The sequence below is a fragment of the Mixophyes fleayi genome, chromosome 7, assembly GCF_038048845.1.
Source record: "Mixophyes fleayi isolate aMixFle1 chromosome 7, aMixFle1.hap1, whole genome shotgun sequence".
In the NCBI taxonomy this organism is placed as follows: domain Eukaryota; kingdom Metazoa; phylum Chordata; class Amphibia; order Anura; family Limnodynastidae; genus Mixophyes; species Mixophyes fleayi.
In genome coordinates, this window is record NC_134408.1 from 139589587 (window position 1) to 139610976 (window position 21390).

General features: G+C 40.7%; 1 protein-coding gene across 1 annotated transcript in view; it reads right to left on the reverse strand.

The window, feature by feature from the left end:
• ARHGAP15 (Rho GTPase activating protein 15) overlaps positions 1–21390 on the reverse strand; it is a 391192-nt gene that overhangs the window by 73098 nt on the left and 296704 nt on the right. The window contains exon 12 of the mRNA XM_075180935.1: positions 8790–8924. Coding sequence (XP_075037036.1) covers positions 8790–8924 — 135 coding nt within the window. The remainder of the gene's footprint in view (positions 1–8789; positions 8925–21390) is intronic.

A 21390-nucleotide genomic window follows, 5' to 3' on the forward strand; every position in this document is an offset into this window, starting at 1 on the left:
TGTAACTTTTACTTAATGCTGCTCACAATCATCCTTCGTTTGACTTGAACAAGTGGTTGTTTTTTAAGGATAGTTTTGATTTATCTTTAATAAAGCAGAGGATATCCAGCTGTGGCTTCCCTAAATGCTTTCCTCTGATAAATAGTGTTCTGCGAGTCAAGAGGTTTCATTAATATGTGGATAAAGTTTCTGGCGCAGACGGTTAAGGATTTGCCAATGCTAAGTGCTAATGTTTTTCACATCAGTATTCACTGCCGTAATCTGCACGGTCAACCGCAATGTGTTAATCAGAATTGATTTCTCGGCTATGCTAGTATTATAATATGATATAAGTCTCAGGTCTGTTGACATCACCTCCTTAGTGTAGTTCTCTTTTTAAACTGGGAGTCCATGCACCTGCAGACCACATTCGCGGAACTAAAAGCGGATAAGCATTCAGTTACTGCATGATATAAAGTCTTTTCTGAGATGCTTTGTTGCGGAACTGGTGAATCCACGCGGGTTACAGGTGATACTGTGTCAGCGAACATGACGCATTTCAACCCCATCGTGTCATGTTTGCTGAATTTGGTAAAAACGCCTTTTTTTTTGCATTTTAAATAATCCTTTGTATCAAATATTTACTGATAAAGCATAAAGAATAATAATAAATGGTATGAATTGTATCTGACATGCAGAAGTAAAAAAGGGAATTGTATTGTGTGGTTGGTCAATACTGAAATGTAGATACAATTTCATGCACAATTACAGTTGGGACTGTCACTGCATCATATTGCAGTTGGCAACCATGCACTAAACTGCAATATGATGTGTTTACAATTCCGATTTACTAAGCTATAGTGGCCAATGTCATTGGATACTGCAGTTTAGTAAATAAGGGGATAAAAAGCATCACATCCCTCCTTACTGGTCTTCCCCAAAACAGACTCAAACTCCTACAATCTATTTTGCACGCTGCAGCAAGATTGATTTTCCTTGCAAATCATTATTCCTCTGTTGAATCACTCTGTATGTCTCTACACTGGTTGCCTGTTTTCTACCGAAACCAATATAAAATACTTTTACTAACCTACAAGGCCATCAACAAAGCTGCACCAACATACATCTCCTCTCTTGTCTCAAAATATCTCCCAACTCGGCAACTCCGTTCTACACAAGATCTGCGTCTCTCATCCACCCTCATTACATCCCCCCATTCCCGGTTACAGGACTTTTTTCTGGCTGCACCCACTCTATGGAATTCTCTCCCTCGCACAATAAGACTCTCCTCTGGTCTATAAACTTTCAAGCGTTCTCTGAAAACCCACCTCTTCAGACAAGCTTATAATATTCCTCAACCACCCTCTTAACCTCACTATATTAACCTATTTCTACCCGTTACACAATTTCACACAAGACAACTACCCCCCTGACCAACATTGCTGTGTGACAGGATCATTTAGCTTACGAGTCACTTTTACTTTTGCAGTCCGGCTGGGCCGAAATGCAAAATGTAGACTTAACCTCATGTATCAAACTCCCATTGCCCCATAGATTGTAAGCTTGCGAGCAGGGCCTTCTCACCTCTTTGTCTGTTTTACCCAGTTTGTTTATTAGTTTACTATAAGTCCCCAATTGTAGAGCGCTACGGAATATGTTGGCACCAAATAAATAAATGATGATGATAATGATCAGTGAAACACTGCAGTCCCAACTCAATGAAATAAACTTTTAGGTGGAAACTTTCACTCTTTGCAATGACAGATGGCAATTACCATACACGTCCAGTCCCCAGCACTGGTCTTGCTGTAGAACAGTGTGAGAGCGTTTTTATTTAATGGCGCAGCAACCCCATAATATGAATGCTGCATAATCTGTCCTCAGGGCTAACCAACATGGGCTTGTCCTCGGTATTTGGGGGGAAATACATGACCCACTGATTGATAACCAACTCCGGGATTTTAATAGAACCTTGCAAACTTCCCCAAAAGACAGCCAGCCCAACAATAAAAAACACAGGAAGGCCAGGCGGTAAGTGTAGCAGCAGTAAGCAACAAAGATCCCAGAAGCCACGTGTGGCCCTCGCAGATCTCACGTGCAACTTTCCTGAGAATTATCACTTCTTTGGCCCTCTTCCTAGAAATTTAGATTTTGCAGAGTGAGTGTGGTGCAGTCATATAATCTATGTAGCAAGTTAATCAATGCTCTGATCTCATAGTACATCTGCACCCCAGATCAATCCCATAGTGAGCTACCTTGGGCAGGGTCACTGGGCAATTTGCACTTTTTTTTCTTTTAAAATGATCCTAACTGGTTGCTCCATGATCCACCATAGTCCAAGGTGCAGATTCAATTCAGTGTTATCATTTTTCTTGACTATGATAGCGAGAATCTGATTGGTTGCTATGGGAAACACCTCCACTGTTCCGCATTAGAACGTTAGATAAATCTACCCCATGCAATTGTATTGTAACTGAATTACTGCAGCTACAATGTTACAAATATACAGCTTATCGAGACATCCCTGTTTCTTCTTCAGACAACCACTTTTTGTTAAACAATCTATTTGTTTCTCAACTCCGGGCTTTCACCTTCAGTGGCTTCATCGTAAGGGCCCATTGGGGTGCAAAGATTTATTGTATATGCAGTAAGCCATTCATACACAAAGACACCTGTGCAAGCCAGTTGGCTTCAGTCAAGTCTTGTTTAACATTTAATTATGAATATAATTAGCATGAGTTAGGAGACAGGCCAAGCATCTGCAAGAAAATTTAGGATGGGAAAAAAATAGAAGGGAAATCACACGAGAAATTGCAGGTTTAGTATTTTGCCTCTTTTTTTTTGCATTAGACTATATATTTTATATAAATAACTTCTGTGAGTGATCTTTATCTAAGTAGCATACTGTATACATTTCTGTCATTTCTTTTAGTTAATTAGTGACAATCCGTGTGCTGAAAAATTCAGTGTTTCCACTGAGATTTTCAGTGAATTTTATAAAGTTTTTTTTTTAGAAAATATTTATTGATACCTATTCTAATAATTTTCCACCAGGGGTGAAAGGTGAATGTGTTTCTTTTGGCCAACAGATTTTTTTCAAAAGAATTATCTGGCTCTTCCTGTCACGGTACGCTGGGATACTAGACCCCTGGCCTGCCAATACTAACACTCACCAGAGGCGCGGAGTCTAACATGGCGGCTGGTCTTCACCAGGAACCCCCACAAGGTGGTATGGACTTCGCGGTGGCCGCTACGCAGGTCGCGGTCCTCTGGGAGTGGAGCGAGGCCCACAGAGTTCAGCGAGTTAGAGATCTGCGGATTACAGGGATTACCGCTGGGATAGCGAAGACAGCGCGGAGCTGTGGTGGGCTGCGTTCTGCAGGAGAGCAGCGTGAGCTGAGATGGTCTGAGGATTTGCAGAGATGACCGATGGGATAGCGGTGAGCAGCATGAGCTGAGATGGTCTGAGGATTGAGAACAGCTAGGAATGAAGGAGACGTCCACTCAAAAGCACACTAACTGAACCTAAGAGGAGGCTGCTTTAAATAGTAGAGGAAAAACCCTCATCCAATAGGAAGCCAGGGCCATCAGCGGGGATCAGGCGGGAGCGACAGAGAGGTAAGTGAGCCGGGTCTCGGTCTGGAGACAGCGAGAACCCGGTGTATGACACTTCCTGACCTCCACCGGGCTGGTGCGGAGATGGTTACAAAATGGGCATAAATTACTCTTAAAAAATCACATGCAAAAAAATTGTGAGTTTTCTCTTATAGGCAGTCATTTGCTTGAACGCGCCTTTACTGTACTTGCACAGTCTTTACATGGCCCTTACCTTACCCATTCCGCCTCTCCAGTCATAAGGAAGGGCAAGTGGCAGATACACGCAATTCCGTCTTGGTGCATACGCATCCACCACTTTGAGGTCATGTGACATGCGAATTTGAACAATTTACTGCACTGAAAAATGTTCAATTCAGCGTCAAGCTCTACGTGTCTACCTTGTGCATACATAGGCAGAAATATTGATGGATTTGTTCACATAGAAATGTTTTCCTGCCCATTTTATTTGCATGCAAATACCCTTCCTAATGCATCCTTACAAGGCACTAGGAATGATTCAGTGAGTCTTAGAACTCGATTCTCCATTACGCCACAAAAAAATGTATTCACCATTGTTTTGTTAACGGTGGTGAGAAATGCCTTGGAACCTTTTCGATCTTCACAAATGCGTGTAGACTTCTACCGGGGAACACAGGTTTGTGAATGCATTGCTGGAGGTTTGTGGTTGCGTTCGTGGAGGTTTGTGAAGTTGGCACAGACATAAGGGAAGAGATGAAGGCAGTACCTGGTGAAGTGGCGAGTCGGGGCATGTGTGTGCCTCCTTTTGCAGAGCCATCCAAAAAAGAGATTTCATTTTGCGGAGTGAGATTATTGTAATGAGATTTCAGGGATACAGAGGGCACATATTCAGGAGTGGCCCTTGGGGTGCCCTCCGCAAAAGGACTGGAATTCTGCTGCAACTGACAGCGGGTGAAAAATTGTGTCTCATTCTATACTTTTAATAAGGCAAAACAGTTCCCAAGTACAGTGCACTATGTAAATTTAATAAATAAATAATAATAATTAGAGGACGGGTAGCTTGCTCACTCCCCAAATACTCAACCGGCCCCAGTGCTAGTCCCCCTGGGATGACCACTACATTAAGGAGATCATGAGAGGGAAGAGGGACTCATGTAATAGTGAAAACCATCCCCGGGCTGGTCCGCTTAACGCTGGTGCCTCTATGGGCACGGGGGTTGGGTGCAGAAAACAACAAACCTGGGACTCTTAATGACAGCTTGGGCTATAGGCACTTGTGTTATTAACAATATTAACACCTCTGGAATAGCAACTTTACCACCCCATTGGTACCAGTTTATTGGACCCCTGCCCATTATACCAAAAGTTTATTATAAAAAAATTAGACAATATGACAGAAACACTGTCAAACTGAAGGATGGATTGTTTTTAATTTCCAGATCCTATGTCTTTTGAATTCCAGGGGAAATTGTCAGTACTGGAAAGACAGTTTCCCCAAAGCTCTGGGCTAAAGAAAGAGCTGGATCAAGGGTTCCCTGGAGTGAATGGAGAGAGAGGGAGGGCCTTCATTCAATAGATCCATTTTGAGTCTCCTGACCTGCTTGTCAGACAGCAGGCTAATTAATAATTGCACCTGCAAGGTGTTTAAAAAGGCTGTGAGTTTGCTCAATCATTCTCTTATTACTTGGGAAATAACGCTGGAATCTTCCATGGGGAGAGAAAACTGCTATTTGTTCCTTAATGAACTAAACTGTTGTTTGTTTGTGAGTTGGACGTTAGGTCCATCCACACTTAGAGAGGGATTCTCTAATGTATTGGAGTCAGACAACCCAGAATTTATTTTGCTGTTTTGCTTTGTTCTTCATCTTTAATAAAACTAGCTGAGGCTAGTTGTACCAGAACATTGGTCTGCTATGACTTATTATGGCAGCCATGTGAAAAAGTGCCCCGTCTACCCCAGGAGACGGGATCTGTACCCTGATCTCGTAGCAACACATTCACAATATTTAAATAAAGCCCAATTATACAATAGGCTTCCCAAAACCTTTGTTTGCAACTTTATTAAATATATATATTATCTTTTTCTTTTTACTTTCTTTATCGACCCAAAAAATCCTCTTAAAATACAACCACCTCCACATTGCGACCAACGCAAATAATCAAGGACAATATTTTTCGTCCCTTCGTCAGCAACCAATCACAAGTAGCCAGTAGTGTTGGTAAAAGCTTAGAATTTATTATTGCCAGAATTTATTGTTGGAGAAGACAAATGTACTATGTACCATGGCAGTTTGTGTAAAGAACGAGCGCTACTTCAGATCAAGCTTCAGAAATGTGAAATTATGTGGAATTCGTTGAAACTGTCCTTTGAAAAAACGAGCTGAGATATCAATGCTGTAAGAGAATTAGTGGATACAATCTTAGTTATAAACAGTTGAAATTGCAGTTATTAAACTTATTATTACATTTTGAATATAGATTTACTTCCTCCTTTTGGGCCACGTAGCAGCCAAATCTCAAAGTGAACTGCTCGTTCACACAGCCAAACCCCAACTTCGTTGGCAGCGCTAAGGAACAGAGGTATATATTACATAGGCATTTCTCAGCTGGCACAACCTTTACAAGTAAAAAAGAATGATATTTCAGACCGAGTAAGAAGCATTCGTAAGAATAAACAGACAATGACACAGAGTAACACGAGCGCGTTAAACGCACACAGATCTGATGACATCATCTCTCTGTGGCTCACCAGGTATACAAGTGGACGTATTAGTTATTTTCACAGCACGTTGTTGTCTCAATAGCTACAGTTTTGTGCGTTTAAATCTGACACTTCAATTGCCGAACAAGACAAAAAACCCACAAATATTTCTTTTTTTTTTTTGATAAATAACTATTTGAACATTTTCTGCCAAAGCAGGAAAACAACATTTTTTCAAATGTATCTCAGATGTTGAAAATATGTAGAAATAAGAGGTTTTAAATAACACGCAGGTAAATTGTCGAAATGTAATGAAATGACCTTAACCCAACTTTGCTACCTTCTTTAGTTTCCAAACAGTTTTGGTTACATCTCCGTACGGTACAGAATATATCCATATAGTTTATATAAAACTGATAACTTGCTTTTTAAACATCAGCGCTGTTGATTTACAGATTTTATTATGAAAAATGACCTAATTTAAATCAGGGATGATCTTTAAAGAAGGATAAAAGACATTAATGTCTGCTTACTGCTCAGCATGTCCAATCTGGAAATCGGATATGTCCCCAAAATGGGACTTTTACTATTGGGATTTTGGATAGTCCTGGCAAAATTTTAGCCTAGGAGTGGTGAACCAATAGGATGCTTAGCCCCTAGAGTTACTTTCCTCTGCTTGTCATCCTGCGCTGATGGGGCTAGAGCCCATCCAACCCAACCATAGCCACCATCTAGGACCCATAAAGGAGGCCCAGGTACCCTACATCCTCCCACAAAATCTAGGTGCCCTTACTGGGAGGGGGCAGCTCTGGGAGCAAGATAAATGGGCTTGATGCCCCTAAGGACAAGGACCTGTGAGAATGATGGTTACTAAAGACGTTCATCCTAGAGCAATGCCCCGAAGAGGCATAGAGATGTTGGCGTGGCTGACCTCTCGAGCCGACAAAAAGTAGATCAGGACAGTTCATGGCTATGGTTAAAAGCAGACCTCCGTGGTCTTCATAGTTACATACGTTTAAGTTATAAAGTGGTAATGGAAGTTAGCGCTAAGTTTATGTATGCTAGAGATGTTCACTGACCCCCGTGAAGTGGTTTTGGTTTTGGTTTTGGATCTGGATTAGCTTCGTGTTTTGGTTTTGGCAAAACCGCCCTCGTGTGTTTTAGTTTTGGTTTTGGATTTTTTAGGAAAAATCCTAAAATATGCTAAAATCACATAATTTTGCTCTTTTTTTGTTCCTACATTAATATTAGCCTCAATAACACTAATTTCAAGTTCTTTGCAGTCAATTTAGACCACTTCACAGATCACAATATTATTTTCATACACTTTCAGACAAATACTGCAGCGACCTGGCTGGATGGTAAGCGACAGAGCAATGACACAAACACACGGCAGTTCCTAGCACATCTAGGACACATTGTCACACAGCAGTGGCAGAAAAAAATAAATGGGGGTCTGCCCTCCCTCCCACCCCTCGCTGTGCTGGATCTTGAAAAGGAATTCAAAACTCGCGAGATCCGACGACGTCACAATGATGTTTTGCCTCATTTTCAAATCCGAAAAAGCGTGAAGGTGGCTCGGTACTCGGATCCCCTAAGTTCGGGTATATTCGGTTCTCGGGAAACCGAGCCTGAGCTTCTCTAATATATACACAGAGTTATATACTTATGGCTACAGAAATTCAGTTACAGAGACAATTTAAAGGAAAATACTGCAGGTAGCCCGGTGACCCAATCCAAGATAGCCCACTATGGGACCAGCACAGGGGGCCAGATGCCCACCTACTCCCCATCCGCTAGAAGGACTAAAATGACCAGAAGTCCTCAGAGTGGTAACTTGGAAACTGCAGACATCATGGATAAATAACCCCTATAATTCTAGTGATTGGATAGTTATCTTTAAAAGTTCTAAAGTAAATAATGTTTCACTCCAACGCCCCAGTGGTGGCCATCTTTCTTTTTTACACTATTCGAGTGGCTGCTCGATTTATCTCTTTCCTCTCATCTGCGTGAACAGGGAGTGACCTTAGGTGTTGCTGTGCAAAACAGATATTTAGGTTACTATCTAAATGTACTATTGAAAGTCAAATTATTCATTAATCGCAACAGGTCCACACTTTGCAAATCTTATTTTCTGCACAGTACTTGCGGTGCAGCAAAACACTATAAAACACTCGGCAACACACCCTCCACCCAGCAAATAACCAATGTTACGTATTCTTGACTTCCACCTTGGTGTTTTGCCTTCTTGTATCTCACCGTAGCAGACACAAGTGCAATTCTGTGACTGCTTTAACTATGAATAGAAAGGCAACAGAGAAAAAGCAATTAATGCTGCAAAATGATTTAATGTAACATATCAAATGTTTTACCCTTTTGTCTGCCTTTTGTATGAAAACTCCAATATTACCACCGGCGCGCAAAAAAATAATAATTAGCAGGCTAGTTGTTTGTTTGGTCCTTCTCTCGTCTGCACGTATATTTTGTGCACTTAAAAAAAACAAAAATAAAAACTCAAAACAAATTCACTTACTTATTGCTTCCACAAACTGCTCAAAGAAACTATGTGGAAAGAGCGGCTCCGGCAGTTCTCTAAAAAACATCTTGAGCGCTCCGGTGACAACGTGTATGTCCTCCCACTGGCTGTCGTCCAAATTCAGCTTCTCTTCTGGGAAAACACGAGGAGAAATGGAACAACTGGTTTTAATGAAACAATTACAAGACACTAATTATTATGTTAATGTTTCCCTACTATCATCAGCAACCGTTAACAGCCTTCTGCACCTAGAGGTTTGGTGATGTGCTTGTTTTTTTTTTTTTCGTTTTTTTTTTTTTTTTTAAACTCCAGGATAGGAGCGTTTTCAATGGAATACCATCTGTAGGAATGCAGTTAGCAAAAAAACAAAACAAAACAGGAGATACAAAGAGACATGGCATTGACATAACATGTCAGATACATTAATTCCCATAATGCTTCAGCATAGAAATTAGAATTACAACTCAACATGATTCAAAGCTATTTTTGAGGCAGAGGGGCAAAGAGTTGGCAATGATGTACAGCTCAAGGGACCGACCTAGAGGCCTAACAGAGCCAACATGAGACATATGTTAACCGTGGCAAAAGAAAATAAGCTATTACTATACATATGTTGGCTATGGAATGTGCAGGGGAATTATAGGTAAAGCATTGTCACATTTGTTTGTGGCTGACACCAAGATCAACTAGGAATATACACAGAGGAGGAGGAGGGGGGGGGGGGGAGCGAATCCTCTTTTTAATGATTTCAATAATGTTCTGTTTTCAACTCAGCAAGGTAGGCTGCGTGAGGAACAATATTAGGCAGACCCCCGTTGGTCAACCTAGGCTGTGTAAATCTGTCAGGGACGATAACGTGCCAGACACAAAAAAAAAATAACTCTGGTCCCAGAAATCCCTGTTTCCACACAGGAGAACATTTGTTCGTTTGAAGCTAACCTGAATAGAGAATCTTTACAAACTTGAAACGGAAGAACTTAAATGCAATATTTAATTAGGAAGAATGAAATAATTATCCTCCATTGCTTGGTGTTATCAGGGTGTATTTGCTGAAACATCAAACATGCGGTAATTACACCAAGCGGCACCTCCCTTCCCGGTGACAACTTTTTGAAAAGTGTGCTTTACACGGGGACATTAATAATTTAATTTAATTAGTTTTCGTAGAAGCGCTGCCAAGCTATACTGGAAGGCTTTCGGAAAATATGTGAGGTAATATAGAAATGCAAAGCAAACAAAAAGGCATTCATTATTATTATTATTATTATTATTATTATTATTATTATTATTAGAGCAACTAAGGCTTTTTTACAGATTACAAAAACCGCTGCCTTTTCACTTGCACAAATGTTACTGTTTCAATGTGCGCTTTCAACTTCCCGGACTTTGGAACCTCTGCGTAAAAGGGGGGGGGTGAGTTTACTTTTGTGGGTTAAGGATCCAATATAAAAGAGTGAATATTGACAACCATAAAATGTCACTTCACTACGAAACTACTACCGATTTTGTACCACTTTACCTGGGTCATTTTTGCAAATTTGAATGTTTTTATTACTTTGGACGAAAAGCACGTTGCCATGAACGTGCCAAAACGCGTAGCATTGAAGGTTTAGGCTAAGGCCCTTACCTTATAGGACATAGGAACATCTACCTAAATGCGTCTTCCCCACCCTTTATCTTAGTCATACAATCTCTTCATGCAAAATGAAGTCTTGTTTTTGCAAGTGGTGCATAAGGGCATTCATGGGCCAGGCCCTTACTCAGCAAAGTACGACCCCTATCCGCCCAGCTCCCCCCATAAAAAAGTGTTTTTTTTTTTTTTCACCCCCACACACACCGCCATCTTGGTCTACAAATCCATGTGGGATATCACAAAGCTGCATTTGTGCTGTGATTTTCCACTATTCCAGGGAATATTGCTGCAAGAATAGGGCGTGGCTACCTGAAGATGGAGGCGTGGCCAGGGTGGCATGTGAGCGGAAAATTCTTTACAGCATTTCTGCCAGTCAAAGTTCTGTCTGGCTGTCTGGATGGACATATACCGTATACCCATTATGCATACTTAACAACACTCCCGGAATGCCCAGGAGACTCACGAATTCTGGGTAGGTAGGTCTCCCGGACTCCCGGGAGAGCTGACAATTCTCCTGCATCTGCCCACTTCTTAGTGAAGATTTGAAGCCTCCATGATCCGATTCTCTGGGAATCGCATCATTTTGGCTCGCCCCCGTGCTAAAATGACGTCATTACATCACAGGGGGTGGGGCCAAAATGACGCAATTGGCGGAGCCCCGCCCACTCACGCCAACCTCTACACTGAGACTCCCGGAGGCTGATCGTTAAAGGTCGGCAACTATGCCAATATGTCATAGTAAGTTTCATACAGAGTAACTAACACTCAGAATTGTACCTACAGAACAAGAGTAGTTGTACTGTATAGTTCACAGCAAACATAAAGTGAGAAGAATTACTTACAGAATACAGAGCAAAAGAAGTGATACTGTGCAGTTGTTGGTAAACATAGACAAAGAAAATACTACATGGTGGGTGGTCTCATGAACTAAAGTGTTGTTGCGCACACCCAACTTTTTAATATACACTGTCCCTAAACACATTCCGTGATTGAACAGAGAGCACTGAGAGGCGCAGATAATACTCTGCAAACAGAAATATCTTAACTGGTCCCAAACACAATCAGGCTTCCATCAGATCAGAGTCCTGTCCCTTTGTTTAGCCATTTTGCTATATATTCCACTTGCTCCTACACTCCTCAAGTTGTTTATTGAGGATTAATGGTGAAGTCCCAGTTTATTACAAAGCAGCCCCTGCAGGGCAGACAGGCCCCTGAGCAGCTCAATTCCTGCTTACCACAATCTGTCCTTGGCGGAAACATTTATTTGGTGGTTCAGTGAAAAGGCTTGGGCGCCATGTTGTAGCGGAGTGGTACAGAGAGATCTAGTTTGCAGCAGAGATGCAAAGATGTTTATTTTGGGATGGGGTGGGTGGGCATCGTCACTGTGCTCCCCTCCCCTTACTGTTGCCTAAGATGCATAAAGAACAACTGACACAGAAAATTACATACATGGTACTGCACAAAAGAAGGGTAAGTGTGCACTATTCCATACATACAGTATAATAAAATATGCTGAAAAAACATGAAACAGAACCAAAGACGTGACGATGTCAGTGGTGCTGTGGATTGGACATACATGTTCTGTATGTACTGTGCACTACTACACAGTACCACTTCCCTTGTTCTGTATGCAGGATGGTCAACATCTATTCAGTATAACAGTGCAATTGTAAGCTTGCGAGCGGGGCCTTCTCACCTCTTTGTCCGTTTTACCCAGTTTGTTTAATAGTTTACTATGTTTGTCCCCAATTGTAAAGCGCTACAGAATATGTTGGAGTTATATAAATAAATGATGATGATGATGATTGTGCAGCTGGCCAGTATTAAGCCAATAGCATCAGGAACATACATTACCAGAGACAAATCTTTAAATCATAATGCTCTCTTTCAATAATTAAAATCAATATTTTTTTGTTGTTGTTCTGGTTTCAGATAGGTGAATAGCCAGTAAAAGTGCATTAAAAGCACATTCTACTCACGGATCATCAACAGCATTGTGCATTGAATTCTACAAACAACGTCAATAATGATTTAAACATAAACGTCGGGGAGAGAAAGTTCCCACAGTAGCCTCTCAATAGATTTCATCTGCAACTTAGCACTAACACTGGTCATCAGGTGACCTTCTCTTTAACTGCAATCAACTTGATTGTTTAAACATGATCAATTACCCCCCCCCCCCTCCCCTACCCCATTCTCCTCCCCAGGCTTTTTAACTCTTATTTGGAACAGAACATCCGCACAAGCAGAAGGATCTTAACAGTCGTCAGCAACAAAGACATCAAAAAGGAGAACCTGATGGTACTGTCACGTAGAAAGGGGGAGGGGGGGAGCTTTGCATTGTTAAAATGTATCAGCTATTCGGAAATGTCCCTCTCACCGTGGCGCCACACCCCCTGCGTGAACATCTAATAAAATCGGTTATACTCCTGATTAAATCATTTTCTCCTTTCCCACTACCACACTTTTCATAATGGACCTGTGCGCTGTACAGCTGGTGTTCTTCCCATGACACCAATTCTTACTTTATCTTTTAAGCACTTTGTAGCTAGGATCTCATGCAGCGGGCTTATGTTTTGTTAAGAGCTCCATTCTTACAGAAATAGCTGAACACATGTTCTAAAAAATGTTGTACAATTTATTGCTTGAAACACATTTAGAAAATGTAAAAAAAAAAGTAGCTGTGTTGCAGCAGCTGAGGTTGAAGCACACAAGGTATAAGCGTTACGAGTGGATATATGTATATTGTATATCGTGGTCTGTCTGGTATGATAGAACTGCTTTCTAGTGATGTTTATTCTTTCAAATTTTAAGATGACTGCGGTAAATGTAGGGCTGGGTGCACACTGCAGGGTTTTCAGATGATTATCGGGCCAATAACATGATAAACGACCATTCGGCACATTAGTGTGTACACTCCAACGATGAGCGATTATCGTTCCAAAGCACATTGTATGGTTTCATTTGATTTTAAAATTGGACTAAAAATCTCGTTTAACGATGGAACAATGTCGTTCCAATTCTGCAGTGTGTAAGCACTCAGGACCGGCAGTGTCCATAGATCTCTATAGAGTGTGCAGAGTCACAGTGTTTTCAGCTGATGCTTATGACAAATAAGCACATATCTGAAGGTAAATCATGTAAAAAGTGTATAGTGTGTAGACGTATCGTATCGGCTGCTGATTGGGACTTTCAGTCATTGATAAAATAGTTGACGATATCGCATCGGGAGAAATATTAGACGTTCAGTTGAAAAATAACTACATTTTCTTGCTGACTTTTCTTACCACCATGGTTTACATAAAGAAAAGAAAAATTGCAATATACATTTCAAAAGGATGGACCCAAATTCAAAGCAATATATTTCACGATGGCAACATGTTACAATTACACAAAAAGTTGCAAACGGCTTAATGAGTTATCAAATGTTACTAACCATTTCATAAATGCTCTACGTACCCTCCACCTGCTGTACAGACAACATTGATTCGTGGTTGCAGAGATATAGTGATTTCAAATCAGGTCCATCTTTTTGAAACACTCTGTGGGCTAGATTTACTAAGCTGCGGGTTTGAAAAAGTGGGGATGTTGCCTATAGCAACCAATCAGTTTCTAGCTTTCATTCATTTAGTGCTTTCTACAAAATGACAGCTAGAATCTGATTGGTTGCTATAGGCAACATCCCCACTTTTTCAAACCTGCAGCTTAGTAAATCTAGCCCTGTGTGTTTGTCCAGGCTCCTGCCTTAATACTATATACTTATGTTGGATTGTTAGGTGGTGAAATTAGCAACGTTTGACTTTTTTATCTCAAGTAGAAGTCTGGGCGTCATGTTTCAATTATGAATTCATAATGTGTTACGGTTTAATTATTTTACTATTGGGTTTTACTGTAAGTATATTTCTTTAGGTATATAAGTCTTACTAATTGTTTGTCTTCTTTTGGTCTCTACATTCATTACAATGTATTGTTGTTTTGACCTCCATGGATGGAGAATTGTTAATTGTTACTCTGTATCAACAGAGCTGATATATCTAAGATTGTTTATTTGAGTACTCTTATCCTTTATTATGCTTATATTTATAAACAGTAAACATGTTACACATTATTGTACTACAAATCCTCCACCAGGACATCAGTTCAATGTAGGGCAGGCGGAGGGGAGTCCTGGGCTTGGGGTGCAAGAATACTGGAGGAGGTCAACCCCCAGAGGCTTAACTACCATAGTAGCTGGGTGTGGGGTGGCCCCCTTGTGTTTTCTCTTCACCCCTGGGGTGTACATGGAGCCCCTTTGAAAATTTCCCTATGGGTCCCAAAAAAAGTCTAGTTACATGCCTGTCAACACCACCTGCTAAACTCCAAAGGAAGACTTTCCTGTAAGCATATTTTGTTGGCTGTTGCCCTTGAACCTCCATGGGTGAGTATGTGCAGACTGGCTGATAACAGATAGAGTTAGCTTGAACTCAGCTACTTAACAAACATAAATTCAATATCCAAAACTGTTCTAAGTGTGGCCCCAAAACATCACACTACCCGCATAAGAGTCCGAACCGACATTATCTGACATGTTCATAAATGTGGTAGAAAGATGAACGCTATCAGGGTAAGGACGAGATGAACATTTTCACCTTCAGGTTTTACTAAATATAGTGCTTCGTTTTCTTTCTCGCTTAATCCTGTGCTTCTCAGCAACATGGTTAAATCATCGGGCAGAATGTTGTCATCCAGGAACGCGATACACGGCTGCTCTCTAAATACAGTTGTGTTATAGTTTATTACACAGTAAATTTAATAATTTAATGTTAATTAGTTTTGGTGCAAGATCTTCCACACTACTCCGTTTCATAAGGATTTCAGGTACATTCGAAAGGCCAGAGAAACAAACTAGCATTTAAAGTAATCTTCTTAGAAATGCCTTTTTCAAAGTACAGCGCCCCTTTGCCACACCTGCAGAGTGGTAATTCCTTCCTTTAAGAGCTTTCTGACCCTTCCGACATGGGAGGCAAATCTTACCTCTATAAGATGTTGTACGTACTTTTCTGAACTACCAAACTACTGGTATTCTCTCATCTGTAGTGACAGCATTTTTTAAACACCCAAAAAATGCTCCAAACTACAGTTCCAAGTGCCGCTGTGACATCATCGGCCATTTACAGCAAAAAGGAGCCTTCATTTGGTAGCTGTCAACAGTTATCCTGTTTAGAGGGGATTTCAGAGTCAACAAGGATCTTATTTGTGGTTTATTAACCCTTCAAACATTCTCAAATAGTGATTAACTCTTGAGAATGTTGTGGACTGGAGTACAGATAACGTACCAAAGATTCATAAAAACAGCTAAAAAGGTCAACAGCACAAAAACAAAGCAACTGACTTAAAACAAATATTGTAACGTGATAAACCAGTATATCATACATGTTGCGCTATATGTACAAGAACGGTCAGGCAGCCATGTTGTCTTCAGCTGAATCAAGGCCGGTCTGTTCTGCTATCGTCCCCTCATTAAACAGATCGCGTAGCCATCATTACTCACGAAGAACATCAGGAGACAAAGTGATATTTGTTATCTTGCTGAATATACAAAAATGTGCAAGTAATTTTACTTGAAGGGGGTTTTGTTTATCACTTGAGAAATAATTTATCACTGTGTCGGATCGACTGATACAAAGAGCCCCTACTCCCGGACACTATTTTGTTTTTTGTGATTTCGCATCGGACATCAAGATAATCGAGATAATGATGACGGGAGAAGCAAAATTACTTGTGAGACAATGTTTCCCTTCTCTGTAATTCCTTCCTGATGACCTGGATAAGAAGAATAATCTGCTACTGTATGGGAAGTACAGGACTAAGGTTTCACAGAACCTTACATATAGGAGGGGTGGGGGGCGGGTATTTGGGAGCTTTCTAATTTATTTGAACAAAACAAAGGATCTTGTAATTTTTAGGGATTCATTAGGAATAAATGGAGAGACCGATCTGGAGAATAGAATCAGTTTAAACATTTACAATTCTTTTTAGAAGTGGATGGAACTCTTTTCCCCACAATATTTATGATGATTATTCCGAGAACTTGTCAGCACCGGAGGATATCTGCGGTATGAATGGAGGTGTCGAGTTGATCACATGATCCAGATCCATTTCATTAATTTAATTACAGATGTTACGCTTGATTCATCAAGGGACGTATGTGCCGATTTTGAGCGCATCGTACGCAAAATCTCTATGCTCATGCCCAGAACCAGGAGATACAACTGTGAACGCAGCGCTGTCCACGAACGCAAAGGACAATTACTACAGCCTATGATTTCGGGGAGTGAACAGAACGTTGTGCCGTAGTCAATGTACAGTAGGGTCGTGCCAAACTGGAGCGCACACAGCCACGTCCGAATCCAGCTCTGAGTGCCTGAAAGTTACTTGTTTTTCTGCCGTATCTCTTGCTCCAGCTTTGGGGCTAGTCTAAGTCCTGAATTCTGGTGATGACAGTCTCGTATGCATGCTATAACATGTGTTTGCAATCATGAGCAACTGTAAAAATGTATTTTATAGTCAGTAGACATTAGCAACATTCCAAAAAATAAATTTCATGAAAAGAATAAAATAAAAAACACTTTTTTTTAACTGTTTTATTATTAATGCCTATATTATTAATAGGTGACATTATTTCCATGATTATTTTTTTCACCTGTGCACTCTTTTGCCAGTTTACGATCCACATAAGTATTGGATGCATCCTGGTGCCCCCGATGTAGCGCAACAGACCTGCCACCGATTTATAAAGCACATGCATCTTGAGATCCGTGCCTTGCTGAATTCTGAAGTACACAAAGCCTAAATACGTGCGTATAATACAGAATGTGGGTTGCGCTCAGAATGTGTTCCTTTATGAATCAGGAATGGAGGCAGCCAGAAGCCACAGACTGAGAGTTATATAGTGGAAGGAGCAAGGTTCCCCAGCAGCACAGAGAATATCAGGAGATGAGTGATGTGTTAGTGAGGACAGGGCTGCATGTGACAGGGGCAGTGATATGATATGAGGAGGGGAATGGGGGCAGCAGGAAGCCACTGACTGAGAGTTATATAGTGGAAGGAGCAGGGTCCTCCAGCAGCACAGAGTATATCAGGAGATGAGTGATGTGTTAGTGAGGACAAGGCTGCATGTGACAGGGACAGTGACATGATTTATTGGGCCATGCCCCCCCCCCCCCCTGTACTTGCCACCTCACCTTTAGGAAATGCAGGAGAAGATATATTTAAAGCTGACAAGTATGGTCTGCTCACTACTTCTCTGCTTTGCAGTAACAACCAAAATCCCCACATTGATGGCTTTAATGCAATCTCGCATCATATTAAAACTTCATAAACAAATTATAACAAAGTGATCAGCAATAGAGAGCAGCTGCTTTACTGGGTTCTGAGGCTGAATTTTTTCCATTGAAAAGACTGATATGTTTCTCAGTTAACATAATTAACTGAGAGGAATCCTGAGACTGTACGATAGGAGACGCAGATAGAAAATCAAAGATTTCAGCGAGGGCTGCTAGGGGATTAACATTTCTAACACGGCAATAAAAATATTAATTAAAACTATCTCTCTTAAATATAAAATACAGTTACGGAATTAGTACTTAGCTAATGAATTAGTTTGTGTGCTTTCTCGGAATGTACATAAACTTGGGACGAGCAGCGAGAACAGAAAAAAGTTATGATTTAATGTGGAATGAGGCAGTAAAAAAAGAAAACACATATTAGAATTCAACATATTCGTCCAGGCTGAAGCAATAAATGGATCAAATATACAGAATGATATTATTCATGAAAGCCATCACTTTCATGGCAAGGACCTGCTTTTATGAGTTCTCTAAAAGAGCAAAGAAAAGTCCAATGCTAGATTATCTATCTTTATAAATAGTAGTAGAATGTTCTGCTTTAGTGAATCTGTTCTAACTGGGGATTTGGTTTATTCACCCAAGTCTGCGATTTGTAATATATCGGATCGGTTTTACAGATGTAAGTTCAGAATATAACTAATAAATGATTTCCTGAGAAAGACAGAACTGTAATAACAAGGAGGAAAGTTAAAACGGAACGGTTCACATACTCCGTACTTGAAAGACGAGAGTCGAGGAGGGTCAAACGCCAAGGGGATTATATACTTTGTAAGGTTACAATAAAGATACAGTAGATTTTCATGTCACACGCATATAACATTATCCACACGTATTCGCTGTATATAGCAAACACTACAAAATATAACAGAAAGGGCAGTATTATACTTCTTATGCAGGCATATAACTTCCCGACAAGAACCCATTACCCTCCTATAAACATGAGGAGCCCAGGGTTCTGCCAATAGTTAGAGATATTAGTATTCTGTTTTGCACATAAGTTAAATACTGAGTGTTTTTTCATGTAGCAGACAAATATCAACTTTAAATGTCAGTGTACAAATAAGCTATCAAGTATTTGTGTGCTACATGAAAAAACAGTCAGTATTTAACTTATGTGCAAAACAGAATACTAATTTGCACCCCTTGCATTGTAACATGGTTTTGTCCAGGAGACTGAAATAAGAAGTTTCTCAAGCTAAGATCCTTAATGAATCAGGCCCAAGATTGCTAAATGTTGCTGCCTTAGATTAAGACATAGGGGCAAACTTTTTGCCCCGGTGCAATCTAGTTACACATCAAGGGGTGCAAATGCAAAAAAAATGTTGCCTGCATTGTGATTACTGCACATCCATACTGGCCAACTCTCTGTTTACACAACTCTAAATCAGTTTGCGCGTTTCACATCCCCCCCCCACCCCCTTCAGCATAATATGTTTTTTTCCAGGTGCAAATTCTGCACCCTGTATTTAAATCATCTCCTATGTGCACAGCCCTACAGAGCTATGCTAAGTTGTATGCACTATAAAAAAAAAAAGAAATAAAAAATAATAAAATAATAACGGTTCTAGTATTCTCAACATTACATTGTAATCTATAATTATACTTAGCTACTGTGCAGAGGATTTGCGATTCCTGTGTTTTACTGTTTGGCTTGCAGAGGATTACAGAAAGCTGCTCAGAAAACAGTTGTGTCTCATAACATTCAGGGTAAGAAAGTCAGAGGTGACACATCATTCCTCATTAAATGATGTGGTATTTCCAGCCCCTGGTATTGCAGCTGCATGGAACACAAAGGTATTATTTAAGTGTAGCGGAATGAACACAATTCAGTCCCTGCTTACAGAGAAAGAGACACGATGCTTATGTCTTTCATGCCAATGATGTCATCGGTCCATAACCTCCTCAGTCACAAGGCACAAATATCACCGATAAGTTGTGACCATGCTGAATGCTAATGAATGGATTCACTGTTGCTGCAAGTCCAAATTATGATTTATATCTGCAGACTAGCTTGCTGATTTTTTATTGCTGTGTCTTATTGTTAACAAGGCATCACTTGTTCTTACTGCACCTCCAGGCACAACAGTTTCTGGGAAGCTAAATAAGATCTATTCTAAAACTGCAACACAACATTCCGAGATTTCTCAACATGACTTGTTGGCCAATTTAGGCCATTTAAGGAACTGAGGGTGGCTTGTCCGGCTGGGATTGCGCTCTTTCTTGAAATAGATAAGATAAGCGTTTAAAACTGAAATAAGACAAAGCGTAATTAAAACATAATTTTGTTCATTTTCTAGCAGTTCATGGCAGATAATGATGTTGCTTGTGCCTTTGTAGACTTTGATCTTGAATTTCTAGGAAAATGACACTTATTTTACAAAAATACATTGTAGATAGCTCACAATACTGACTGTCCTTGGAGAGAGTGAGTTTATGTAATTCTGTATGGGCGGTGGTGTGTTAGTGCTTGCGGTAAGAATTACTGCTTGTTCGGTAACATCCGAATGTAATAATGGTAGGTGCCCGTGGTTGGTTGTGGTGCTTTGCCCCATACTGTGCTCAAAAGAGATGAACTAACATTGGTGCAACAGGTGGGGTGCGCGAGGGTCCATGGTGATAACGGGGCCCACTGCATGGGGAACTAGCCAGCTCTGGGCCCCGGTTCCTTCCTCCCCGCTTCCCTGCTCTGGGGCCCACAGTTCCGCCTCTGGGTGAAGTAGTGATTAATCAGTCACAGAGCTGACTTTGAATGCAAGAATGACCAAAAGTGCATTAAACAATGTCCAGGGTCTATCTGGGTCCATGAGCACTTGTGTGATCTTCATACTAATTAATAATTTGAGGTTCGCTAGTACTAAATTCACATTCCGGTGAATACTGCACAGGGAAATAATACCGTCGGTAATGAAAAACCATTAAAAATACGTTTTTCCATTTTCTCCCCATGAAATAACACAATTATCACAATGTTATTAATGTCTACTGTACATAAGTACGTTTACACAGTTGTCCTTTATTGCAATCACATGTTCTAGCTGCATACGGGATTGTCATCACTATCACTCGACACTTACACCCGACCTGTAGCTGGTGCAAGTCATACGACAGAAGAACACGTACCTGAGAGATGCCCAAAGCTTGAATCGGACGCTGCTGCGTGCGCTGGAACGTGGCCGCCATTACTGTACATTGACTACGTACAAACGCCCCTTCCCCGTTCCGCCCATGAAATCTTAGGCTGTTGTAAGTGTGCTTTGCTCTCAAAAATGAATTGCGTACAATTGTGTTCTCTGGCGTATGGTCTGTTTGTGACCATGCGTAGAGCAATTTAATGCAAAATATGGCAAAGTATGGACATTTAAGTTCCTTAATGTATCCGGCCCATTATTACAACATATTCAGATCTATATTTTTAAACAGTAGAGACTTTGTATCTTGATGCTGAATCAGATAGCAATAGCCATGACTAATATCCAGGTTAGTCAGCCAGATCTTCCAGTTTTACCGTTTGACACCTGCTTTGCCGGAACACTGCGCAGCTACAAGTCAAGTCCAAGGCTTCCCCCCCCCCCAATTC